This window comes from Lepidochelys kempii, chromosome 7 (genome assembly GCF_965140265.1).
Source record: "Lepidochelys kempii isolate rLepKem1 chromosome 7, rLepKem1.hap2, whole genome shotgun sequence".
Lineage (NCBI taxonomy): Eukaryota > Metazoa > Chordata > Testudines > Cheloniidae > Lepidochelys > Lepidochelys kempii.
In genome coordinates, this window is record NC_133262.1 from 49,082,696 (window position 1) to 49,109,879 (window position 27,184).

General features: G+C 56.7%; 1 protein-coding gene across 3 annotated transcripts in view; it reads right to left on the minus strand.

The window, feature by feature from the left end:
- Positions 1-24,142, minus strand: part of SEMA3F (semaphorin 3F) — a 111,699-nt gene extending 87,557 nt beyond the window's left edge. For all 3 annotated transcript variants that reach the window (XM_073352603.1, XM_073352604.1, XM_073352602.1), the window contains exons 1-2: positions 23,738-24,142; positions 15,546-15,697 (exon numbers count right to left, since the gene is read on the minus strand). In XM_073352603.1, the coding sequence (XP_073208704.1) occupies positions 15,546-15,657 (112 nt within the window). In that variant the 5' untranslated portion in view covers positions 15,658-15,697; positions 23,738-24,142. The remainder of the gene's footprint in view (positions 1-15,545; positions 15,698-23,737) is intronic.
- Positions 24,143-27,184: the final 3,042 nt, after the last annotated feature.

A 27,184-nucleotide genomic window follows, 5' to 3' on the forward strand; every position in this document is an offset into this window, starting at 1 on the left:
AGGAGAAAGCTGGTCCTGCCGTGGGATTTGGCTGGGATCCTAGGAGGCAAGGCCTGGGCTACTTGTTATTTAACTCTGTACTCCACTGGCCAGTGGGTTGGCACCTCAGCCGCTCAAGGGCCAAATTCTGCTCCCCCGGCACTGCTGTAAATGCAGAGAACAGCCATGGCAGCAGGAGGAATTTTCCCCACCGTGGCCATGCAGCCCACCACTTCTCATCCGTGGAGCTGGGGCTGGCAGGAGCATTTCGCCGCCGGGCCCGTCCCTAGACTCCAGCTGGCCTCTAGCTGCAGTTCCCAAGAACACTCCTGCTGGTGGGGCAGAGCAGCTGGTATGTCGGGGAAGCACTCAAGAGGCAAGGGGGAACAGAGGGGATGGTAAGGGGACAGCCCTCCATGATGAGGGTGAGGCCTCAAGTGGCGTTTCCAGAGGTGGGATAGCGCAGCTTCTCCTCAGAGAATTGCATAGCTCTGTGCAGGACACAGAACCTGCAGGCCTGGAAGAGACCCACCCTCCTGCTCCTAACAGCGCCAGGCACTGCAACTGCTAACGCATATAAATCTCAAATCCTCCCCTGACCCCCCCAAGCTATTTCCCTCAACAGCTATCCTACAGCAGGGCGTTCCGCAGGTTAACATCTGCAGTGCATGCACAAATGGCACCTAGACTCACATCGCCAGGACTAACAGAGGTCTGAGTGCCTGCCCTCATGGCCAAACCGAACAAACTGGCTAGGAGTCAGCCGCGCAGACCATGCCGTCAGCCAGCGTTGCTGAAGTAGCACTAATGGACTTTGGCCACAGGCCGCCCTTGTGGTTACTTATTTGAACAGATACGCTCTGATTAAACATTTACAAGCTACTTCACTGCCCAATTTGGTTTGGTTTTGAAAGGCTGCTGCCACGAATATTCATTTTTCAAAGCTATGTGAGTCAAAATCCTGGCCCCCGCAGCAAAACTCCCATCACCTTCTCCCAGGGCCAGATTCCACCCACAGGTTCCAAGCCCAGAAGGGCCCATTGGGATCATCAAGTCTGACCTTGCACCCCTAGCGATTCGTGTGTCGAGCCCCGTAACGGGTGGCCGAGCTGGCACGGAGCTTTTAGAAAGACCCATGCTTGATTTAAAGAGCGCAAGAGACGGAGAAACATGTGCACCCGGAGGAACCACTCCTCAACCCTAGACACCCATTCAGACTGTATCGATTGATGGGCTCTAGAAGAAACAAGGCCCAAACAGTAAAACGACTGGGGCTTTACTGTGGTGAATAAAAGGGCTAACTCTGGAGGCCAGGTTTACTTGTTAGCAGTGATGAGCTGCCAAAATCTTAACCACCAGTTCCCTATAAAAAGTTCTGATTTAAGGGATGTGCCCCAGTATGTATTTTTTGTACCAACAGGGTTACCATACTTTTCCCGGGAGGAATTTTTTTTCCCGGACGGCGATTTAAGAACCAAAAAGCCTGACCTGTCCGGGAAAATACGGATGTATGTTAACCCGGGCTAAAGTTCTTTTTTAAAAAAGATGGGCCTGAACTAGAAATGAGCTCCGTTTCCCATGTATGGGTCCCCGCCCCTCCCTGGGGTTGTGCTAGGGTGACCAGATGTCCCGATTTTATAGGGACAGTCCCGATTTTGGGGTCTTTTTCTTATATAGGCTCCTATTACCCCCCCTACCCCCATCCAGATTTTTCACACTTGCTGTCTGGTCACCCTAGGGTGTGCACATATGTGGGTCCCAGCTGCTCCCTGCCCCCCTCATTGAAGCAGGTGTGCAGGGTTACTGCCCTGGGAACTGCAGGGCACCAGGGAACGCGGGGCCAGCTGCAGACAGGGCATGGGGCAGGGCTAGCTGGAGGCAAAGGGTGCAGGGCTGGCTGTGGGCAGGGCATGGGGTGCGGGGCTGTCTGGAGACAGGAGGGTGCGGGGCTGGCTGCAGGCAGGGCAGGGGATGCGGCAGGGGCTGGCTGGAGGCAGGGGGTGCGGGGGTGGCTGGAGACGGGTGGCTGGAGGCAGGGCAGAGGGTGGCTGGAGGCAGGGGCTGGCTGCGGGCAGGGTAGTGGGTGCTCACGGGGAGAGTGGCTCGGAGTAGCCCAAGCAGCAGGACGCAGCCCAGGCCTGGCAGAACAGCCGGGGACCACCAGGCAGCAGCGGGAGCCCCAGGGCCAGGGGAGCAGCAGCAGCAACAGGGCTCAGGCCCAGGGCCAGGCGGCAGCCCACATGGCTCCTGCAGTGCAGCGCCCCCGGCGGCTGGAGAAGGAATTACATCACTTCCCAGCAGGAGCCCATCAAAGCCTCAGCATCCCCTGCAGGGAAGAGGGTTAACAACCAGTTCTAAAACTGCTTCAAAATTTAACAACCAGTTCGCGCGAACCAGTGCGAACCGGCTCCAGCTCGCCACTGCTTGTTAGTCTCCCCAGGATTTAGGCACACCCCCTGGCCTTTGTGAATCCAGCTACCCCTCCAGCAAGCTGCACAATGTTAGGCCCAAGCGCTAATTCATCCCCAAAGCATGCTATAGCCTATTTCTCTATAGAATCATAGAATATCAGGGTTGGAAGGGACCTCAGGAGGTCATCTAGTCCAACCCCCTGCTCAAAGCAGGACCAGTCCCCAACTAAATCATCCCAGCCAGGGCTTTGTCAAGCCTGACCTTAAAAACTTCTAAGGAAGGAGATTCTACCACCTCCCTAGGTAACGCATTCCAGTGTTTCACCACCCTCCTAGTGAAAAAGTTTTTCCTAATATCCAACCTAAACCTCCCCCACTGCAACTTGAGTCTATTAAAACGGTCTCCCTTTAAAACGGTTCCCCTTGTCCAATTAGGGAGAGGAAACGTGCATGTGACCTAACTGATCAGCCATGCAACGTGCCTAAAAGTCCAAAGAAACAACCCATAAACGTATTAGGAAAAGATTGTGGTACATTTCCATACTTTGATTAGTCTGTGAGAAGTCTCATTGATGAAGCAAGTTCACTGGAGAAAGGGTATCAGGATCAGGCCCTGGTGAGGAGTTACGAGTAAGCCTGTTTGTCCACATCATTTTGGGGTAAAACCCATATTTAAAAAAAAAAAAAAAAATTCGTCTGTCATCCCAGTCAGCGTGCGACTGAGCAACACTCCACGAACTGGTTTACACATCTGGCTCTGTCCATGTCCAACCTAGTGGGGTTTGGAAGAGAAACTTTGGTTTTTCAAGCGTATAATTTCAGAACGTAGAACATGCTTTATCCAAACAAGACACACCAGCAAATGTTTTAGAAGATTTGTAGATCTAGTCGGCAGCATGAGGATTGTGGTGCAGTGCTTTTACACTGTGCGTGACAGCTAGTTCCAATGGAAAACAAACTTAGTAATATCAGCTGTTGTGTGCCAGGATTCTTTTTTAAGCTAAAATTCAGACTTTTGCCATGACATGCAGCCAGCCCTTGCAAAGATGCAGTGGATTTAAAGAGAAGCAGGTTGGTACGATGAATGGCGTTCACAACAGGCATTTCCGGGAGCAGGGAGTTCCAATGGCCCCCATTAGTCAACACTTACGAGAATACTTGGTTAACCTGCCTCTAATATCCTGGGACCGACATGGCTACAGATACGCTGAATGCAGGGCGAACCTGAACACTTTCAAGCCAGCTTCCATTCTGGGACTTTCCTTCTTGCATCCTCTACAATAGTTTAAAGCATCAGGGATAGTTTTAGAGAACTCCTGGGCACAGCTGATCCAAAGGAATGGAAAGAGTTAAAGACAGCAGCGAGGGGAAGACAAGAGGAGAAACAAGAACCCTCAAAGGAAGTCGACTGCTTTAGGAAGGGCTGAGGTAGTGATCAAAGTTGTCCCTTTGGAAGCAAGCACATAGAGCAATGCAAGCCATGAGTGGTAAGCAACAGGAGTTACTCAGAAACAAACTAAGCCAAACTAACTTTATTTATTACATTGATAGGATAACAGGCTTAGTAGACAAAGGGAGGAGAGGGGACTTACTATATCTTGACTTTAGTCAGGCATTTAGCAGACTGGCAACAAGATTACAGAGTCTTTCAGCTCCAGATCACCAATTTCAGTCCAAGCCAGGTCAGTGATGAGTGGCTGGCTGGGCTCGTTACAGGCCAGGTGAGCAGGCTGCACCCCTGGCCCAACCCCTGGGGCGGGTGGCAGGACAGACCCTTGGAGTATCATCCCCTGAACTCTAGCAGGGGTCCCTCGAGGTTAGGATTAAAGGACATTGGTTGGCACAGCCTGTGCTGGACAGGTCTTAGTCTCCAGGGCTGTTGATCTTTTCTCCAGCGCTCAAATTCACCTCTGATTTCAAGATAAGGTCATTTGCTGTTATGTCTTACAGGCATGTTCAGAAAGGAGCCCTGGTAAGCTGTACAGGGCTTTTCCTCAGCAACCTGTTCTCAGGTGCTTCTGGAGCAAATGTCCCTGTAGGCCGACAGTTCTTTGTTCCCAGCCCAGAACTGGACATGGCCACGGGAAATCCCTTGAGTGTTGAGGAGTCACATGGGAGGGAGACCAGGCCTGGATGCCGTCCATCAGCAAGGACCTGGGGGAGCTGCATTCTTATGCACACAAACAGCGTAAAACCAGTCACAATTCCTAGCCGGTCCTGGAGTCCGTCCTCCGTGGAACAAGAGCCAGCTGTCCAGCCCCTGTAACGGTACAGGCATTTAAAAACACTGAAGCAGTCCTTGAGGTTCCTTTGACTGCAGGAGGGTCATGGCTGTGGCTGAGAGCAGGCCACGGCTCACTGTGTTCTGGGTGCGCGGGCTGCTGTTCTCCAACGCCCTGCAGCGGCGTGCAGCTCCCCAGGTGTGACTAGATACTCTAAGTCAGCAGGCCTTGACGCTCCGGTCTCTCTCCAGACCTTGGCCAGCGATCCCCGCCCCCGAGATTTCCCAGGCCCTGCCATGTTTATTTGACTATGCAGTCCCCAGGCAATCCCTAGCAATGTAGCTCCAGCTGTGGCTTAAGGAATCTCCTTCCACACACAGTCCCAAATTCCCTGCTCCTTGACGCAGCTCCATTCTGCTAATGGCTAGGTCAACGTGTTGTGTGTAAAGCAGGCAAAGGTGTCCCTGGCAGGTGGTTCACGGAGATCACAGCCCCACAGCACTAGGTGCTGTACAGTCACACAGCAAGAGCCGCTCTGGCCCTGAAGAGCTTCCAAACAAAATCGATCACACAGACAAGTGCTGGGAGGGGAAACTGAGGCACAGGACGTGACTTGGCCAGTAGCAGAGCTGAGAACAGAAACCCAGAGCGGGATCCTCACCCCCACTCTAGCTACTTTATGTCAGGTCAAAGTACCAGAGCCAGTGGCATAAAGGGTCCCCAGGAGCCCAGGGTCCAGCCAAGGGGGAATTCCCCTAATGGAGGCACAGCCGAGACGTCGCATCCTGCCCCGCGGCTACTCACGTGGCTCCCAGAGGGTCACAAAGGTCCCTTTGGGCCTTGCAATCCATGGAGACGTTTATCACCTTTGTTCTCCTCACGGTCCAGGGTGCTACGTACACAGGCCTGGGGCCAGGAGTCTCTACAAACACCCAAGGCCAGGTAGGCTGCCACGGCGTGACGGACGCAAGAGGTATATGGTCTCCCTGGCCAGGCCATCCTGCCAGCAAGGGAGGAGGGATGGGGGTACAGACCGCTCTGCATGAGGAGCCAAGCTAAGCCCACCACGGAACTGTCCTTCATCCAAAGCCAGCCCTCTGCTAGCTGCGGGGCCAAACCAGAGCTGCAGGCCTTGAGGCCAACAGTCCAATGCCCACTGCCCATCGCTGCTCTGCCCTGGTGGCCCTACAATACCACTAGGGCTCAGCGTAAGCACCGGGCCAGAGGGGGGCACAATTGACCCTGGAAGCTCTACCCACACTTATCACAACAGGCGATGGACCCCATCCAGGGCACCCAATACCCCACCAGCAGCAGGGTGAAAGCGGCCCATCCCCATGCTGCCAAATGAGCTGGCCCCAAAAAATGACAAAACTGCCCCCTCAGCCCCGGTCGAACACTTCTCCCAAAGCCATCACTCCAGCCCCGGCTCTCAGCCCCGCTCCTTCGGGAAACTGGCCCAGCCCCTTCCAAAAAGGGGCTCCTGTTCCTCCCTCAGCAAGACACTGAAATCCTGGACTCAGTGGCACCACTGCACCCTACGCTACCAGGAGGGGTCGCCTTTGCTTTGTAGCACAGACCAGGCCTCAGTTACAATGCTGGTTCTATGCGTCACTATGACATACCCCCTATCCCTCCTGTGTGCTGTGACTGCCCACTTCCTTGCAACATGTGTCAACTCCTTACGCTTCCTAATCGGTTCCACCTGGCATTTAGCTGCAGTGCTGTCCCGGACTGGAGGCAGAGCTCTGTATGGCTCAGAACTTGTCCCTTCTGCCAACGGAAGTCGGCCCAGTGAAAGCTATCACCTCCCCCACCTTGTCTCTCTCACTGGGAAGTAAACGAATTCCCACTTAGCGTAGCGGCTGGTTTCCACTAAGACGACAATTGATTCTTACCAGCACTTATCTCTGTGGCTTAGATATTGCTGGGCCCAGCTCCCTGCTGGCCCCCGTGCCTCCCATGAGGTCATGCAGTACGGATGGGCAGAATTCCTCCAGAGCCGCTTGCAATGCAGCCACTGTGAGCCTGGTCGGCGGGGGAGCAAGTGCAGTACAGGAAAGAGGGAGGTTCAGAGAGGAGAGAGATTCCTGGATCGTAAGGCCAGACAGAGCCATTCTGATGGCTGGTCTGCATAACCCAGACCAGAGAATTCACCCGGATTCCAGCAGCAGGTGCCACGGAGCCCCATGGCCTCGTAAGAATACGGGCACTGCCAGGCTGGATCAGAACCAAGCTCCATCCAGCCCAGACCCCATCTCTGGCTGCGGCATGCTGCCAAAGGTGGTGTCAGAAGTAGCAGATGTGAGATAACCTCCCCCCGTGAGCTCTCTAACGGCAAGCGATCAGCTTTAGTCCCGCAGCTGGAGGTTCAAGGCCCCTGCCAGAACTTGTCAGCAGTAACTATTCTAACTCGAGACAGTCTTGTGATCCATATCAATGGCCAGCCCCTCTTTCAAGCATGGCCTCAACCACTTCCTGTGGCAAGGAGTTCCAAGGGCTAACGACATGCTGTGTAAAAACAAGTGTTTCCTTTTATCTGACAGTAGCCCTGGGGGCTGCTGCTAAGTTCAGTCAACAGGTGAGATGCACAGATCTCAGGCTGGGATTCCCCAGGGACCTAAGGGAATGAAACTCAGTGGGAGTCACCTCCTAACTCCCCGTAACTACTGGGAAAGCCCCAGTTTCAAGGAGCGAGGAGAGTGCATGGAGCGGCCTGCAAATGCTCCTGGGGCCCTAAGCCAGCCTCCCGCGCATGGTGGCGGGAGAGAAGGGACAACAGCAGGCTGGGAAATGGAATCTGGGTAACAAGAAGCTGATTAAAAATATCCGCCCTGGTTTTGCCCAACACAGAGGAGGCTGGGCAATTGGCCTTGCCCCTGGGGGGTTCCCATCAGAACCTAGCCTTCCTGTCAGCACAGCAGGAGGCACAGAGGAGGAATAGCTCAGTGGCTTAAGCATTTGCCTGCTAAACCCAGAGTTGTAAGTTCAATCCTGGAGGGGGGCCACTTAGGTATCTGGGGCAAAAATTGGGGATTGGTCCTGCGGGGTTGGACTAGATGACCTCCTGAGGTCCCTTCCAACCCTGATATTCTATGACTGAAAGTTCTATGACTGACCCTCCCCGTGGCCTAGCCCTTTTCCTCCAACAGCAGCATTCTGGATCAGGGCTGTTTTCCATCGCTGCTCATCCCCCCCACCTGGGCCACGTCCACACACACGGGCTGTCTACGCTTTGCTCGGAGCCGGCGCTTTAACAGTGGCACAGACAGCATCGGCCAGCTGCCTGGCACAGCCCCACCTGAGAGCCTAGGTAGGACCTGGGCAGCTGGCCCACGCCACCGCCTGTGCTGCCCCAAAGCAGGCCCGAGATGAGATGGAGGCGCCCCCCAGCGCTGATGGGAAGGCTTGGGAGGGTAAGGATCACAATGGGTCTGGTTCTGGTCTCAGGTACACTGGAAGTAACTAACTGCTCTGAAGCAAAGGGGTGAAGCACACTCCGGCCCAGGCACTTCAGTGACCCAGCAAAAACTGTTGTCAAGCTGGAGATCAGGCTGAAAGTCCCCATCAGAGACCCCAGGGGTGAAATCCTGCCAAGGACATTGCAGAGAAGATCCTAGCAATGCAAAGTCAGGCAGCTCAGAGCCAAGTTCAATTCAGGCCACGTCACCTGTTCTTCTATATCCCACATCTCTAAAGGGGCTCGCACGGATCACCCCGAGTTTGCTGTGAACAAAGCCCACTGGCTACAAGCCAAACATGCCCGGCTGAGAGACTCCTTGGGGAATTTAGGAGCAAAACTGAGCAGTCGTGGAAAGCAAAACTGCACCTTGACTCTAGAGTGTGGGCCAGTAGGTCTCAGCGCAGGGGTGACAGCCGCCCCTTGGCCAGCACTGGGGCCTGACTGGCACCCTCCCGAGTAAGAGCAGGACTCGCTGCAGCCAGACTGAGAGTGCACGTGTCCAATGAGAGAGCTCAGTGGGGAGCCCCTGAAGCTAGAGCCGAGGCAGCAATTCCCATCACCAGGGTTTCAGCCAAACCCTCGCCTGGATCCAGACCCTCGGCTTTCCCTTGGCTGTTGCGGCACAGCAGGGCCAGTGCCTCCCTCTGGGCGTCTGGCACAGCACCAGCCATTTGGTGCACGGGCAACTCCAGAGCTGTGGCTTTGGCAGCCTCGCCCTGGGGACCTCCGCCACCCCCAGCGTCACTGGTCCCTTTGTGCAGGTCACAAGCCTGTGGTCTCTCCCCCCTTCGGTGGGAATCTCTCCTGTGAGTCTCCACCTGCCAAAGGGGTCGGCTCAGACCCAGAGTTTCCTGGCTCTCTGTCTGCCTCCTGCACAGGAGAGCATCCATCCATCCAGACCCGACAACACACTCATCCGCATGGTCTCTCCAGGCAGTCCCACCTCCTGTGTGTGCATAATGCATCAGACAGCTGCTCTGGATCGACACCGGAGTAAAGGAGATTCTGCCTCCGTGGGCCTGAACCTTGCATACACCTGAGTGGGTCCCTGGATTTCAATGGCTTTCAGTCCTGGTTTATACCAGGGGCACGCACACGTGAGACGGGATCTTGGCCCTGTAATGCCAGGTAATACGAAAGGTAAAAGGAGGCTGTCCCAGATTAACTGGCTGGACTAAGAGGACATAGATGATAATTGCCTGGTCACAGGAGATTCTCCAAACAAACTGAATGGATATGTAAACCTTGAGGAACAAAGAACGCAGGCTGTACCTACAGGCTGCGGGCTCTGCCCTGGGACGCAGCAACTCTGAAAGATGTTTGGGGGGTTGTGGTGGATAATCAGCTGAACGTGAGCTCCCAGTGTGGTGCTGTGGTCAAAAGAGCTAATGCGATCCTGGGGTGTATAAACAGGGGAATCCCTAGTAGGAGCAGAGAGGTGATTTTACATCTGTATTTGGCACTGGTGCAGCTGCTGCTGGAATCCAGCATCCAGTTCTGGTGCCCACAGTTCAAGAAGGACGTTGATAAATAGGAGTGTATCCAGAGAAGAGCTGCGAGGATGATGAAAGGATTAGAAATCCTGCCTGATAGTGAGAGACTCAATCTATTTAGTGTAACAAAAAGAAGGTTAAGGGGTGACCTGATCACAGCCTATAAGTATCTATGTGGAGAACAAGTATTTAACAATGGGCTATTCAGACTAGCAGAGGAAGGTCTAACACAACCCAATGTCGGCAAGTTGAATCTCAACAAATTCACACTGTCTCTGCCCATTTTTAAAGCAAGACTGGATAGACAGGGGGTCAGATCCCAGTGGTCCCTTCCAGCTGTGGAATCTAGGGATGAAAACCAGGTGCCAGCTGCCCTGGGCTGTCTATCAGCCTCCTTCTACAGGCAGATCCCAACAGGGTAACTGGCTGCCACCGTAGTCTGCAGCCGGGTGGGGAGCTGGGCCTGGGGATTTTAAACATGGAATCAAACTGCAGGCCCGTGGGAGAGGCCCAGCAGGTGACCATCCTCACCTCTCTTCCTGACCTCCCCTTATCTGCTCTGGGGGCAAAATGCTTTTCTTTCTGCTACCGTCCGAGCCACCGGGTGCTGCCATGGCCCCTGCTCCACCCCACCCCAAGCAAGCCCCTTTCTCCAGGTCATTGTGGGGTGACCAAGCCTCCCAAACCTGATCCACCAGCCCCCTCCCATCACAGCTTAGCTCCCACCCACCCTCCGCTGCTCTCCCAGTTGGACACCCCCTGGCCTTGGAGAGCACTGTTCTGCCCTGCCAGACTGGGCAGCACAAGGGATGGACCTGGCTGGCTGGGCACAGAGTCAGTAGCCAGATCTGGGACCCCCGCAGGGCTTGGCCAGTCCAGCTGTCTGAGGCTCCTGGCATTCCTGGCACCTGCAGTCCTGCTGAATACCCAGACACCCCTTTGACAGGTGCCCTTCAGTTCCCACCTGCAGCCACCCCACAGAACTGAGTCCCCCACCCCCAGCTCTGGGCATCTTCCTGAACCTTTAACACTCCCCCATTAGCCCAGCCCTGGGCTCCCCACATACAGATCTCTGCCGGTGCCCCTCACTCCTGACCTGCAGCTCCCCACTAGCCCAGCCCTGGGCTCCTCCCACAACTCTGCCAGTGCCCCTCACTCCCGTCCCACAGCCTCTGCTATCCCAGTCCTGGGCTCCCCCCCACAGCTCTGCCAGTGCCCCTCAGTCCCAACCCACAGTTCCTGCTATCCCAGTCCTGGGCTCCCCCCACAGCTCTGCTGGTGCCCCTCGCTCCTGACCTGCAGTGCTGCCCCAATTCCAATAATTTTCTCTTGAACAAAACCCAACAACTTGTGCCATATTGGACAACGGCTTTCATCGCATGACCAGTTCCCCCTAATGGGCCCGTGGCTGAAACCGCCAAACTCATTCCATTGGTGACATAAAAGCAGGGCTGGATCCCTGTCCCACAAAGCTGGCATGCCATTAGCCCTGACAGCTCGGCAGAGGCGCAGTCCAGGCTCCCATTTCACTGCCTGCTGGGCCTGCGCCATCTGCACGACCCCGACAGGGCTTATCTTTGCTCACTTGCTTTCCTTTCCTGCCTGTGGAGGTAGGGCCTGTTCCTGCCGGCTAATCCGCGGTGGGATTTGGGCCAAGGGGGAGGAGAGAGCTGGCCCAGTGAATCCCTCACCTTTCCCCCAGCCCTGGAGTTGTTTTCATGCACAGAGCTGGCTATGAGGGCCTGCGCTGCTTAGCAGGTCTCCCTGCAGCTGCCCTCCCCAACTCGCCCTGCAGCCTCGGTGCAGAGAGACACACAGAGAAATTATCGACTCGTAAAAGCCGATTAAAGCCAGCTCAGTTTACAGCTCCAGCATCCCAGCTGGCTCTTAAGGAAGGCGAGAGGTTAATTCTCATTGACTGGAGACACTGAAAGAGCGCAGCAGCAGGGCAGAGAGAACCCCTAATGGACAGGGGGCAGGTGACCTGCTCATTCGGAGTAAGGCAAAAAGACGCTCCAAAAATTACTCCAGTTCAACGACGTGTAAACTGCACCCTCCTTGCCCATCACATCTGTGCCCACCAGCACCTAGGGTGGGTGGCTTTCGGGGAGGGGATAAAAGGAAGCAGCAATTCCCTCAGTGCCCCTCATTAACAGCTCTCCAATGGCTGCAGAGGCAGGTGCGCAGCTGTCAGCCAGCGCATCCCCAGCGGGTACCGCCTGGAGGCGGAGCGGCTGATGGGGGCAGCAGAGGCAAGTAGAGGAGTGAAAATTGGAAACACCACCCTGAGTCCCAAACCGGTGGGATTTCCAGAGGAAAGTGAAAGTCAATAAGACCTGTGCTCCTAAATCCCTCAGGTGACAGGATTTGGGCTCCTAAGTCAAGGGAATCCCACCTGACAACTGCCCGATCTGGCCGTTATACCAGAGACGTACAAGCAACGCCCAGCTCCCATGGAAGGGACTGCGTGTGGACACTCCCGCCGCACACCACGCTTAACAATGCTTGTCCGGACTGTGCTAGAGCTGCTGCCCCCGGCATGCCCCGTGCGGTTACATGCTGCCTGGTCTAGTCTCCGAAGTGAGAAGCAGGTGGCTGCAATTTCCCCCACCTCCCATTTCTCAATCCTGCAACGTTGCATCCTTCGCTCAGCACAGACACCTGGGTGTTGTGATGGCCAGCTTCCCAATAGGGGGCGCTGTTGGGTGATTACCTAGCGGGGCAGCGAGGCCTCTCCATTCAGTGAGGGCTTGTCGGGAGTGGGCAGCGTAGGTGGAAGGAAGGACTAAAGCCTGAATTTTACTCCGACTTGGCTCTCACTCCATGCTGGAGCCCAGACCAGCTGGGAACACCGCACATTGCGATGCAGCCCTGTTGCAGTGTATCACAGAACCACAGGCCTGCAAAAACCTTAGTAGCTGAGTCCACTTCCCAGCCTGTGCACAAAACACACTCGAAGTCCCAAGGGCTGGACTGTCCCCAGCCCAGCTCCCCTGAGCGTCCTCCAAGTTATACCCACAAGTACCGTGTGAAATAACTCCTCCCCCGCGGTTTACGCACGGCAGAGAACAGTGGCCTTTTGCAAAGAGTCTGTGGAGCTGAACTTCTCATTTTGCTGGCTAGATCTGTCCCAAGACTCGGCTCCTTTCCCAGCTCCCCAGGCGGCCCCACCGCCACGCTCCCCTTGAAATCAGCCTCCATTTTCTGCCCGCGCGCCTAACCCTGCCGAGCGCCTTTGTGTGGTTTCATTCTCCTCGCCTCCTCCCAGCTCGCCTTGATGGGCGTGTGGGTCACTCCCAGACCATTAGCAGAGATGTTATTCGAGGCCAGGCTAAGCCCATCGCCATGGCCACTCATCTCCCAGACAACACGGGGCTGGTCTGGGACGGTGGTCGACCCACTTTCCAGCCCACCTGACAGCGCCCCACCCCCACCCTGAGACCATCTGAATTAATGTTTCCATTCACGTTTTCCTGAGAAATAAAGGGCTGGGCTCTGCACTCGGGTACCCCAGCATAAGCCAGCAGGAACACCGCTAGAGTCAGCGGGGCAACGCAGGATCAGGTACATACAGCGTGAAATGAAATTCACTGAGGGCCGGCACACGCCCCGTTGGACACCAAAATCAGCAAAACAGGGACACCGGTGCCACCCAGGCCTGGCGAGGGGGGCTCTTACCCTGTCTGCACCATGCTAGCACAACAGCAGTACCACAAACGGGGGCATGCAGTGTCCTGCTTCCTTGGCTAACGGCCCAGGCAAGAAACAAAGCTCTTGGCCCTAGCAGCACAGGGTGGGGGCAACGAGGAGCCACGGCTGTACGGATCGCAGCCATTTGCACAGATTTGCACACCTGCCCAGTGGTACCAAGTGGCGAAGGGCCTGGCTGAGCCAGCAGGCATGCAGGGGCATGCGGGCATCATTACGGGACCTCGTTTGCAATGGGGCTGTGGGCTGGCCTCCACGAGCGAGTGAACGCGAGTTATCACTTGAGTGTTCCCATTAACTCCAACCCTGTCCACATGCACAAACCCCACACGGGCGGAGTGGCGGCAATCCCAGGACTGCGCTGGCATGACCGGGGTACAGCGACCGTCCCTCCTGCTCCCTCTAGTGTGGATGCAGGCTAGCGCCATGGCACAACTGTTGAAGGCTGCAAACCCTCAAAGCCTTCCCACAACCCTCTAGGACTCCCGCCCCAGCCATCCACCTGCTTCTTGTCCACACAGCACCTACCCACTCTGCTCAGGCCCAGCTGAGTCCTAAGTGGCTTCCAGTACCAGGATGGGAAGAGCCCAAAGGGCAAACCCCTCCAGAGGAGAGAAGAGGCAGGGGCTGAAGAGGCATGGGACTCTCCCTGGGTTGCATCCTATCGTCTACAGTAGCACCTAGCAGCACCAACCCAAGTCGGAGTCCTGTTGGGCCAGGCCCTGTCTAACACAGTGAGAGACACTCTGCCCTGAAGACCTCACGGTCTCAAGAGCTGAGGAGCAAGAGGGGAAACTGAGGCACAGAACGGGTAGGGACTCGGCAAAGGTTGCAGAGGTGGGAACAGAAGCCAGGTCTCAATGAGTTCCAGTGTGGCGTCCTGCCCGTTAGGCCATGTTGCCAGCCTGCGGATTCTCCCCAGCTGGCAAGTGACAAAGACACCCAGGACACAGGCGCCATGCAGAGTTCACCCAGCGACTGGTCAGAGGCGCCCACGATGATCACAAATTGCTTGTGCAAATCCTGACCCTGCCGAAACTTGTTGCATCCACTCACATCCCTCCTCTTTCCAGCTCAACCCCCACCCTGGCAGCAGGCCTCCTGGCCTGGGGTCCAACACCCCTGGGGCGATCGCAAAAGGCCATGTACATCTGGACAGCGTCCAGGTATCTGAGCAAGTGCAGAGCCAGTGAGCAGATCCCACAAATGGACCCGGGGGTGATGGGGGAGAGCAGGTCCCAGCCCATACAGGCACCAACACCAGCAGGTGGCTTAATTTCCAACAGGCTAGCGAGCCCTGCTCCAGGGCTCTGCACCTGCTCCCTCCTTTGCCAGCTCCGATCCTTCACTCGTGCTTTCTGCATTCGCCCTGGCTGGGGCTTGCAGATAAATCCACCCTGCCGGCTCCCCCAAGGCCCAAGCCGTTCTGTGTTGCAGGGATGGGAAGGAAGGGCAGGGGAGCAGAAGCGCTCACTGCACACCCTGTGTTGTGACAGCAGCCGGCACGTCCTGCCAGTTCACCTTTCAACTACGTCAGCTGGGAACCAGGCCTGTGCTCCCTTCCACAGGGTGCTGTGGGACTGGACACAGGGCTCCCCTCTAGGACTATCTCAGCTGCGGCCCACAGATGCCACTAGCTGCGTGCTCCAAACCCTAGCCGCCTGGCACGGAGGAGTCCAACAGCCTTGCCCCACCGCATGGGCAGAGGGGGGACTAGCCAGAAGAACGGTGTCACCCCTCCCCCTTTCCGAGGGAGCCCACTCTTGGGCATCACCAGGTCCTAGGTGCCAGGACCAGCCTGGGCTCACCGCATTTCCACCTGCTGTCTGGTCCAACAGTCACAACGCTCGACTTGAGGAATGGTGGGAAAGTTCCCTGTGCCACAATGCAATTCCCCCACACCGCCCACAGCACCAAGCGGATCTGATTGGCACCAGAGGAACTGACTAGAATCCATTCCAGCAAGATCCAATGCTCCTGGCCAGGATTTTCCTGTGCCCCAAGGGCACATGTTGGCTCAGAAAGAGGGTGGACACAGAAGGGATTGATGGATGTGCTAATGGCCCAGAGGTTAAAGAGGGGGAAGGACCAGACCTGGATTGCTGAGCCCCTGGAATGGACTCTGGTGTAGCCCCTGGGAGGGGAAGAACCAGACCTGGATTCCCATGCCCCTGGAATGGACTCTGGACCCAGCTGCTACAGCGACCCCAAAGCACAAGACACAGGACCCCCAGCTTTAGGCTCGAGAAGGAAGGAGACAGTGTCTTACCTTTGAGGGAGAGCTGCACCCTCGGGGTGGCAAAGACGTAGTCCTTGGCGTGGGCCACCCGCCAGCCCAGCGTCAGCAGGGTGACCCAGAGGACGACGCCAAGGAGGGGCATGGTGGGGTGGATCTAAGTCCAGGCAGAGTCCTTGGGAAGCCTAGTGGGCAGGAGAAAGCAGCGTTACTTGGGGGGCGGAGAACGGAGCAGCCCGCCCATTGAGGGGACGTGGTTCTCACCCCATCCGCCTCTCCTGTGGGGAGCACCATCCACAGACAGACCCCAGACCACTGCCAGGGCCACACCCAGCTCACACATACCTCCCAGGCTCCTTCCCACATAGTCCCCCTCGCATCAGAAGATGGACGAGAACTGGGGGTGGGGGTGGGGGGGAAGGGAGCCAGTCTAGGAGTCCATAAGGGGTCTGACGGTCGGCACAAGCCCTATTGACTGTTCCTCAGACCCTGCAGTGGGGAGATGGGGCCCCAAGTCTTAGGGCCACCACTGGAGTAATTCCCCAGCCCCTGCCCAGCTCCCAGGGTGCACTGATCTGGGCTGACCTGTTAGACGAAGGGGGCACTACCTGGTGAACAAGGGGTTAACCACAGCTCAGCTTCCCTTCCCCTTGCACCAGTGTTCAGGGGAAGGGCTAGAATCTGGGGAGACAGCTTTTGGGGAGGTGGGGCAGCCCCCCATGAGGGCTTGAGCAGACCAGACAGGGTGGTTGGTCATTCCTTTCCACATCTCTTGCTGTCTGGCCCATACAGAGGAGCCCAGGCAGCTGGCTCCCTTCGTATCTTTCCCGTCATTTTGCCAGGTCCCCGTTTATAAAAGCGGCCTTCAAACCCAGCTCTTCTCTGACCAGTCTGTCCCTAGCCATCTGGTGGGAGGGGTGCAAACTATTTTTGTTTGCAAACTCTTCACCCGCCGCTCATTGAACGTGGAACTAAGGGGAGGCGGGTGATGGGGCAGGTCCAAACGCTCGCCCCATGACCAGACGCTTTTCAGGAAGGGGTCCCCAGTCCCTGCAGGACAGTGGACTCTGCCAAGCAAGCCAGCGTCCCCAGCACTGCCGTAATTAACCAGCTCACAGGCTGGCCTCATTTGCCAAAGCAAATGGGGTTTGACTGAGGGGCAGTAATCCAAGCGGCTGGTTCAGGACTGAACAGCCCCCTCCTGGCCCGACCCCACGGCAGTCATGGAAGGACCTGGCTGACCCACCAGCTGGCAGCTGCTGGCCCAGATCATGACTGTTCCCTCCCCTTCACGCCCCCCACCGAGCAAAGAAGCGCAGGACCCAGGGAGCGGAGGGGAAATCTGGGCTTCATTATTTACAGAACAAAAAGAGACAAAAGGCACTTTGGAGAAAAAAAAAGATCTGTATGTGCCAGGTTGGCTGGGCACTGTGGGGATCCGGCAACACCACGAAGGGGAGAGCTGGGGGCCATGCACGAACCACCAGGCTCACAAGGGACGTAGCTCCCAGGGGGTGTGCCGGGAATTGAAGCTGATCTATCTTAATGCGGCAGGGAGAGCATTTTAAATCCAGATGGGACCCTAGTGACCGACCAGGGCTCCTCCCCCGTTAGCCCTGTGCTGAGCCAGCAATGAGGGAGACTCCCCCACACTCCTCAGTCCACTGGCTAATTATCCTCACTGTCAGCAATGCCACTTACTGCCACTGGGAATTGGTCGAACGTCACCTGCCAGCGCTGGCTACCTGTGCTCGAGGAGAGCTGCCTGCTACCAGAGACCTCCCCAGTGCAGTACTCACAGCCCGTGCTCAGTCTTCCCCTTCTAGTTCGACCTGCAAACGTGGGCCATACCCCAACCCTCACTCACGGCCCCTGAACATGGCAACCCATCTGCTAGAAAGGAGGCAGTGCAGTCCGGTGAGCAGAGCACAGGCTGGGCAATCAGAACTCTAGTCCTGGCTCTGCCATGCACCTGCTGGGTGGGTCATGCTTTGCCTCAGTTTCCCCTTCTGTAGTGTATTTCTTCTCACACACCCCTCAGGGACCAAGCTGTTACCCCCATTGGGCAGGTGGGGAACCGAGGTACAGAGAGACCAGGTGACTCACCCATCGTCACACAGGGAGTCTGCCACAGTGCAGGGATTTGAACCCAGGTCTCCCAAGTCCTATGCTAGTGCCCTACCCATTAGGCCTCCCTGCTTCAGCAAGTGTCTGGAAGGAGATGGGAGGGGCTCTCTAACAGGGACACTGCCTCCAGAGCACCCCTCATGCCAGGGGGAGGGGGAGCTCCTGAAACATCGCTGCTTCAGTTTCCCCTTAGTGACTCAGGCCTTCAGCTAAGCCCACCTCTTCCAGGGTGTGAGTCCAAAACCAAACGCAAAACACAGAGTCTTGCCAGACTCCCCTCCATCTCTACCCTCAACCCTTTGGGCTGCCTCTTGCCCTTTCCTCAGCAGCTGCCCCCCGGCCTTCTTCCCATTCTCCCCTCTTGCTCTCCATCTCCCCAGTAGCCAGCCCAGTCCCTCATCTAGTCCAGGGGGTCTGACTGGGTCACATGACCATCTTCATCTCCCCTTCACCCCCGGGGGGGCACAATGGCACAACTGGGCCGAGACCCACTGCCCCTTCAAGGACCAGCTGGATCCAACGTCTTGTGGATGGATCCCTGCTGAACGGGGTCAGCTGGTGGGAGAGGTGCTTGGCAAGGTGCCCTGGACAAGCAGGGTGGATCTGGTCTCATCTGGGATAAGCAACAACGAAAAGGAACAGCCTGTGGGCACTGAACGAGTTGGGTTGGATCAGAGCTGCCCCGAGAGTGAGCGCATTGGCCCGCCCCCAAATCCTCCAGCTGGCGCATCCACAGTAGGCCTGAGAGGACTAGTTTGGAACTGACTGATCACTTGGCAGGCTCCTCATTGCAGTCTGGCCAAGACCCCGTGCTCAGTCAGGAGTCAGGCCCCAACCAATCAGGAGATATTGGCTTAAATCTCATGAGATTTAAGCCAATAAGAAAACGAGGTTCTTCCCCTTTGCCTTCTGATTTCTGAGCTGTTACGGTCACCCGCAGGTCATGTTTTCCAACTTTTCTCTGCAACCAGCAGGGCCAGAAACTTCCTTCTTCCCAATTTAAGAGGGAGGCTCTCAAATGCTCACATGAATCCAGGCGCTGGGGCTTTATGGACCCCAAATTCCAGGACATTTGCCGTAAATGCACAGGAGGTGGCGACACTGCTGGTGTCTGGATATATCTGCTTTGCCAAGGGGGAGGGAAAGCGGGTTCGTTTCACAGCTCTGTGCTCTGCAGGCACCAGGTTATTAATTCTTCCTGGCTCAGAGATAGATCCAGCCATCTCCTTCCCACCACAGATCCCAAGGCCACATGTCGCACCAAGGAAATAGATGGTGGCAAAGCACCGTTGACAGGGGTATGGGTGGAGAGATGCGGGGGGGGTCTCAGACATTTGCCCAAGGGCCTTGTCTCCACTGGGGTATTTGTTGGTCAATCAGCCCAGCTGAGCCAGATGGATGAGGCCAGCAAGTGTGCATGGGGGAGGCAGAGTACCACAAATCATCACATGTGCCTGCACGAAACCCTCCTGGGCCGGGGAGGGGGGAAATCACATGAGCTGGTGCTCGTCCCCCACTGGGCAGCCACAGGTCCCCCTTTCTGCCAGTCCAGAGGCTGGCACAGCCCTGCTCAGGAGCTCTGGCTCTGCAGCAGGTCCCACATTGCGCTCTGGAGGTTCAAGCCCTAGGATGTGGCCATTGCACTATTCGTCTGAGGCCCTGATGTCTGGGGCAGGTGCTGAGGGTAGCAGGGCAGGGAGATGGCAGGTGAGCTGGCTGAGAGGGGCAGAACATGGCCTGACACTGCTTCTGGAGCAGCGGGGAACAGAGGGGCCTTCAGTGCTGCCCCCTGTGCCCAAGGAGCAAACTACAGGGAGCTGACAGGAGGAGACTGTCTAAATGGTGGAAACTAACTTTGGGGATTTGATAGGAAAATCCCACAAATTAGTCAGACGAATGGCTGGAAGGATGTTAGCGGTACAGGCTGAGCCCCTGGGAGTACAGAGCTTCTTTCAACTGTGGGCCCCACCATCACAGGAATTGCAGCTCCCCGCTCCCAGTCACTACTGCATTGCTATTGCCTTTGGAGTTCGTAAATATTTGTCTCATCGATCTGTTTCCCCTCTCCCGCACACACAGCTCTCTCTGGAGTCTATTGTACTCTCGCTCATTTCCATGTCAGCGTCTCCCTGCTAAGATTCTGCACTTAGCACAATGCCATGTGTTTTGGAGCCGGGACGTCTAAAAACCAAATTACCCTGCGATATAAAAGCTACAGTCGGCTGCAGTTAAATAAACCCCCCTGCCGGCTTTGGGAAATAGTTCTGGCAGATCCTGCTATTTCATTTGGATGGAGCTGTGTGCGCGTCAGAGAGGGAGTGAAATGGCAAACAAAGGAAAAGGGGGAAGAGGAGAAAAGGAGGAGAAAGACGAGAATGGAAAGAAGGGGGAGGAGGAGGAAAGAAAGAGGGATTGGGAAAAGGAATGAGAAATGAAAACAGGGTCCAAAGCTGGGAGGAAAACAAATGTCCAGAGAGAGCAGGGGGAATAGACTGATCTCCAAGTGCATCTTAGTGCTGCGATTCTTCTCTCCAATGTCGCTCACACTCAAATGTGGAAACTCAACTGCTCTGGACAGATTTGTTTCTCAACAAGAATCAGCCACCCTCCTCTCCTGGCATGGGCAGGCAAGGCGAAATTCAGAGACTGGGCATTCTAGATTGTTTTTATTTCATTATAAACAGCATAGCTATTTTCCCCATCCCCAAAATAAATCAAATAAAGATTAGCCAAAATGTTTGGGAGCCGAGGCAATTGGGCGGAAAGGGAAAGATCTCAGCTCTGCTGCTGAAATGCCCATTCGGAGGGGGTGGGAGCGGCTGGCCTGCGCCGTGCCTGGCTCTTGGTGTGCGTGTGTCCAAGAAAGGGGCTCCGAGAGCAGGAAGTGTTCCGGGAGAAAAAGAAAGCCGCAGGCTCAGGAGTCAAAAGGGACTTCTTAAGAACTCCGTAACTAAGACACGCACACAATGACATCAGCAAAACGCCGCAGCCCCTCGGACTGGACAGATAACTTCCCCCTACATAACTCCTCCACAGCCACATTTAACCCTCCGTTGCCTCCTCACGCCCCGTCCTCTCCCAAGAGGGGTCTCTCGGTGTGGCTCTGGTCCTTGGGGTCAGGCTATGGGATATTCCTCTCTCTTTTCAGCTGTCTGACCTGTGGTGGGAGGGAGTCTTGGAGTCTGACAGTGGGTCAGGGCTGGGAGAAGGTTGGGAGAACAAAACATCCTCTTAGTACCCCCCCTCCCCCAGGAGAGCAGCACCATTCTAGCCCCATGTGCATGGAGCTTGGATCAGTCAGGTAGAAGAAGGGCTGCCACTGCGTTAGATCATTTCCAAGGGCTGACAGACTGGGGGCACTTAGGAGACCAGGCCAGGTGGGCATCATAGGTTGGATGGGTCAGCGGGGTCACCTGACTAAGGCACTTGTCCTGGGTTTGATGCTGTGCCCTTATACCTGAGACATTTGCTGTCCCAGAACCCTTTGCTCCCAGCGGAGAGGAACAGAGCAGGCAAGCTGCATGTGGCCCCCTCTGCTGATGGCCCCCAGCAACCTAACAGCATGGGCTGGCAGTGTGTGGGGGCCTGTATTTCTGAAGAGGAAGTGCCCTGAGCCTGAACAACGGGGGGACGGTTGGAGGCTCCCCACTAGCACTCTGATCTGCGACCCCACTGCCCCACCCTCTGCCACTCCCCACCACAGCCATGCTCCCAGGGAGTCCACGGCACTCCATGCCCTGCACAGTGGCACTGGCAGGAGCTGGGGCTGCCATGTGACTCCTGACTATTTCCCCAAGGTGAGATCGGCCTCCCTCCCGGCCTGGTGGGGAGGAGAGACACACCCCCTCATTGCAGAGGGAGAAAGCAGAGTGAAGGGGAGGCGGAGGGGACTGGTGTTGAAAACCTGCCAGGATGAGACAGGGCCCAACAATGAGCAGACATGGCAGTGAGCCAGGCAGGTCCCCAAGCCCGGACCCGTGGGAGCACTCTGCCCGTCTCCAGGGCTACTCCTGCCACATTCCCAAACCAGCCATCTTGGGGCATCCAGCATACCCCAGGGTCAAGCACTGCTTTCTCCCCAATACACCATCCCCTGCCCTGGTGTTCTGCCCATCCAAATGTGAGTCGTCACCGCAGCCAACCCCTTGGCCCTCCAGCAGGACACAGCCAAGCTGCCCTCCCTACCTCCCCCCTGCTCATTAACAGTCTCCCGGTGCTCTGGGTCTGGGCACACTGGCTCCTCCAGGGTGAGACTGCCAAGGGCCTGGCATGTCTGTGCCCCTCCGTTCCCCATTGGCAGGTCCCTCTTTCCTCTCAGGGTCCCTTCTTTCCATCTTTCAGCCCTCTGACTCTCCCCTCGCTCCACGCCTCTCCCCCAGGCAGATCCACCTCTCCCATGGATTCAGGAGCCTCCCTACCTAACATCCATTCTCTATGAGCCCCACAACTCAGGGACAACTGGACCACAGGCCATCCAGAGATGGACGAGGAGAGAGGTCCCTGCACGGGAGAAGGCAAAACAGGTTTCAACTGAGGCTGCACAAAGAAAGGAAGGGGACAGGAATTGGGGGATGCTGAAATAAATGCCAGCAGCTGTTACTAACCCAAACAAGAGACATCCCCCATTCCAGGGCTTGGCTCCACAGTGTCCACACAGACACCTGATGCTCTGGCCCAAGGGCCCCAGCCCAAGCAACCCGTGCCAGCTGTTGGCAGGGACAGGGATGTCTCCAGCTGCACTGAGAGATCTGAGCTGCAGCAAAGGAGAACAAGGGGTTGGGGTTTTTGCCCTGTCTAACAAATTGACTCAATTAGCCAAGGCGGCCGCAGCTCCCCAGGCATGGCAATGTCTCCCACTAATTACCCAGCAGTTGTGTTTTCATTGGGGAAATGAAAGCCAAAGGGAAAACAAACAGGCTGATGTGGGAGTGAGGCTGGCAGCAGAACCTGGAAGAGCTCCTCTCCTCCCCGTCTGACAATGCAGGCTGTAGAGAGATGATGGAGGTGGGGGACTGGTTAACCCTCCCCTACCGCCCCACCAGGGGCAGGGCAGAGAAGGGAACACACCGCTGCCCCTAGGCCCAGAACTTGGGAGAAGAATTCAAACAAGGGGGCGAGGAGGGAGCAGGGGGAGGAGAGAAGGGAGAATGGACGACAAATGCAGGGAATTCAAGAGCTGATAAAGGTGAAAGAGCCCGCAAGATCGCTCAGACCCAGGGGTTTCGCCCACCTCTGTGCTGGGTCACTCCAGGCCCAAAGCAAAGGCCCTGGAGTGGCTGAGAGCAGAACCTCCCCCTGGGGCAGCGCCAAGGGGGCTGGGCAAAGCGGCCTGGGAAGGGGACAGAGAAACAAACCCCCTAAAGGTGCAAGCCAGCCTGGGGTTTGGAGGTAGCCCCTTCCTCGCACCAGCAGGAGACTTCGGAAAGGGAGACAGACTTTTCTGAGCTGCAGGGGCTGTGGGTGGCTATCCAGAGCCCTGCCCCACCAGGGCGCTGCGGGGAGCCAGGCCAGCCCTGGCACGCCATCCCTTTCCTTTTCCCACGCGGATCTGCCGTCCTACTCGACTCCCTCCCCGGCCAAGGGCAGCTCCCTCTAGCCAGCCGCACAGAGCCGCTGAGCTTCCCCGGGGAGCAGGCGGACTCGGCACGTCTAGCTTCCCCCACGGCTTTTTCGGCTGCTGGAGCTTCCCTGAGCCCTGCTAGCCCCTAGGAAGTCAGGACCCCTTTCCCCTCCTCTGCCCCCGCGGGTGCAGGACAGAACGATCAGACGACTTGCGCTGTCCTGGGGAGTTCAAACCAGCCCGAAGTTTGTAGGGAGCAGCGCTCGCCTGGATCTCTGCCTTCCCAGCCCCCCTCAGCCCCATCGGGACGGGAGGTCCCTGCCAGGGCCTGATCCCTGCCGACCCTCCGGAGGTGCAGCCCAACGGGCTTCCCCGGGCCCTCGCCTCGCAACAGGGGAGGATGTTCTGCAGCCACAGCCGGCGCCAAAGCCTTGGCGAAGTTGGGGGGCCCGCGGGGCAGGGGCCCGAGCCCCAGGGACTGGGTCCCCACTCGCCCGACGCAGCCATGCCCGCACCCTGCTCCGCGCCGGATACGTACCTCTTCGGACCGCTCCGGGGCCCGAGCCCCCCCGACGGGGCAGCAAGGACGCGCGGGGCTCCCAGCCGCGGCGAGCTGCGGGCGTGGAGCCGGCACCGATCCAGGCGCAGCCCCAGCCCGGAGGGGAGCGGGACCCTAGCGCCAGCCCAAGCGCATCTCAGCAGGGTGCCCGGCGGCACAGTCCCCGCGCCATCCCCGGGCGCCCCCAGAAGCCCCGCTGCGGGGTGCCGGCGATCAGGGACAAGCCGGCTCTGCCCCTCGAGCCATAGGCTCCCCGGGCCGGGCTGCGCTGCCTTCCCCCCCCGGCGGCTCGGTGCGCAGAGCGCTGGCTGCTGGCGAGGCGAGCAGAACTGCGCGCTGCGATGGCAGACTCCGGCCCCGTGCGCCCCCCGGCCCGCCCGGCTCCACAACTCGCACTGAGCCCGCGGCCCCGCCGCAGCCCATTGGCTTCTGCTGCCTGCGATTTGCATAGCCCCGCCCTCCCCCGCCCGGGGCGAGGGGCTGGATTGATTGGCTTCTCTTTCACCCCCACTCCCACCCCTTTCCACCTGTACCGCCCCTCCCCGCTGAAGTCGCTGGTGCCAGAGCCTCAGGAAGGCTTGGCACAGGGAGCATTGCAGAGGAATGCTTGGAAGGGGATTGGTTTGGTCTCCTCCCCACCCCCGGATCAGTTTACATGCCCCCGCAGCCCTGCCCAGCTCACCTCCAGCCTCACTCCCTCCACCCTCCCAGCCCTGCTCGGCTCCCCTGCTCCAGCCTTGGGGCCCGGGTTGGCTAGTGCGGCTCCTTACAAACCCTTGGTACCTTTCTTCACTTCCCACCCATTCTTTGGTGCCTGTTTTCTAGGGGGAGTGCCCAGAAAAGGGCGGGGGGGGTGGTGGTGTCACCTAGGAAATCTAAATAAATAAAGCTAGTCCTTTGTCTGGCTTAGTTCTGCAGCCTATTGCACTGGAGCCTCCTGGCTCCCTGGGGTGGGTGGGGGAGAGAGAGAGGAGGAAGAGGAGTGTGAGTGACAGAGACAGAGAGAGAGAGAGAGGGAGGGAAGGGGGGGGAGGAAGGGGCCTTTGTGATATTGCAGAATCCAGCCAGCCAAATATCCTACAACAAAGAAAAACTCAGGCATAACTGACAGCAGCACCAAGCGTGTTCCCGTCATTATCTCAGCTCCCGACCCCCCTCCTTCCTTGCATCAGTTCCCCAAGACAAGACAGGTTAACCCTTTGGGGGAGGAGGTTCGGAGTTGTCACCTACACAAGACAGAAGGCAAGCTCCCAGGGAGATGCAGGGTGAACCCCAATGTGGGGCTGGGGAAGTTGTTTGGAGTGGCAAGGCTTCAAGGCATCAGTGGAATCGGTGCTAGGGATCTCCAGCGAATTTCCGGGGCCCTGCCCTGCCTCAAAATTCAGCAGGTGGTGCTCTTTCCTCTGAGCAAGCCCGATGCTGATCCACATTTTTTGGCAGACTCTGCGCTACTCGAAGCCACGTCTTTCCGATGAGGTGTCAAACTGTGGCTGCTGATCTCTTCCTCCCCAGAGGCGGCTGCATGTCAGTGGTGGGTTGGGTGATTTGTGTGGCCACCAGGGCATCTGGGGATCATATGGGGCAAAAGGTGTTCTGCAAATGCCCAGGATTGTTCTCTGCACAGTAAAACTGAGCAACCTGCAGTCAGGATGAGACACAAGAGATTCTTGTGATTAATGCGGAGAGCTGGAAGCCTGGGTTGTCACAGACATTCCCCTTGGAGTTATCCCATATGATCCCAAAGCCAGGCTCAGGTCTGGTTGCGTCTTTTCCCTGCTCTCTCCCGGCCTGTGCTTTGGGTGAGTCTGTGCTGCAAACATGTGGCTCATTCCTGAGATGATCCAGGGAGCGAGGTACCACTGTTGTGAAGGCAATGTCCAAATCACTTGCAACGGCTGTCCTGGGGGGCAGGACAACCCTGGGCCGTCATTTCCCCAGGAAAGAACTAAAGCAAACAAGCAAAGGTACACTTCCAAAGCAAATCGATGCATGGCCCAGCGCTCGGTGTGTGTTAGTGTGCTGGACCCACAGAGGACATGGGTCTAGTATAGCTGTCGGCTAGGGGATGTGCTGCTTTAGTGATTCACTCTAGATGTCTGTGATTCAGTCCCCCATGGTAACCAAGAGAATGGCCCAATTCGCTAGCTGTGGTTGGTGTTTGGTGCAGTTGTTGGTTGTGGCCACAGACTAGGCTGGCCCTTTATGGGAATCCAGCTTGGCCCCCACCAGTGACTAGCAGGCTGGCTCCCAGTGAGGCCAAGGAGCAGGTGAGAGCTGGATGATTCCCAGAAGAATCAGCATGAGCTCAGCTGAGCTGGAGAGCTGCAGGGAGCGCCTGAATCCTGGGAAAGAACCCAGTTCATGTATCAGCCTCTCAGGTGGCCTGCAGACAGCAGGTCAGATCCTGTATCAGGGGAAAGGATCCAGCTCTTAGCTGGCACCTGACATGGGACCTGGGGAGTTGGGAAGTGCAAGGAGTAGAAAGTTTCCTGCGGGTGTCCCTGAGGGTTTAGGGCAAAGGGCTGAAAGAGCGGAGAGAAAAGCCTCCAGAAACTGTAGCCAGATGGGGCAGAGGAGCTGCTTTATTTTGGCAGTTTGCCTAAGAATTTGGTTTAACCCCTAAATTGTGTCGTATGAGGCAAGGCCCTGACACAGACTCTGATGTGACGTTGACCCTCCCTGAGTTAGCCCCCGGCTTGCTGCTGTAGTGAGAGAGGGCTTAGTAAAGGGGTGGGTGCAGAAGGGTAGTCAAGGAGGCAATGGAAGGCTGGTGTGTCTACTAGGGCAGAATTAAGGTTGTGATGAAGCAGGGCAGAGTTAAGGTTGTGATGAGTGGTGCTGCCAGTAGCTGTGGCAATGTGTGTTTGTGATGGAGGTGTAGGGGAGTAAGTTCACTTTTCATTGCCTTGCTTTTGTGGGTCTGTGCTGTGCGTGTGTTAATCCTGACTACTTTACAACAGAGATTGTTCTCTATTAATTCTTTGGGCTTTTTCTCAGTGTTTTCATGAGGGTAGACTTGCGGGGTTAGACGTGCAGTGGTTGAAAGAGAACGCTTTGTCTGCCAGCAGCCATGCATGAGTCCTTGTGTATCAGCAACTGCACGTGACCCATGGGATGTTGCCTGACAAAACCTGACCGGCAGTTGTAGCTCCTCATGGAGAAGATTTTTCTATGTGCCTGGTTTTCTATCAGCCAGGTTTGTGTGCACAGAACATGAACAGTGGCTGAAAATGACTCAAGAGCCAATGTTTTCTTTAACAAATCTCTCCGTCTTGCATCAGATCTCGCTGGGCTTGGCCTCCCTGCTCCATTTTGTGCAGACAGGTGAAGTTTTAAAAGAGAGATAAATAAAAAGTAGGGCTGCCGAGGAAAAATTTCACCCCGAGCCCAAATTCAAACCCTTCCTATGAAAAATGTCTATGAAGA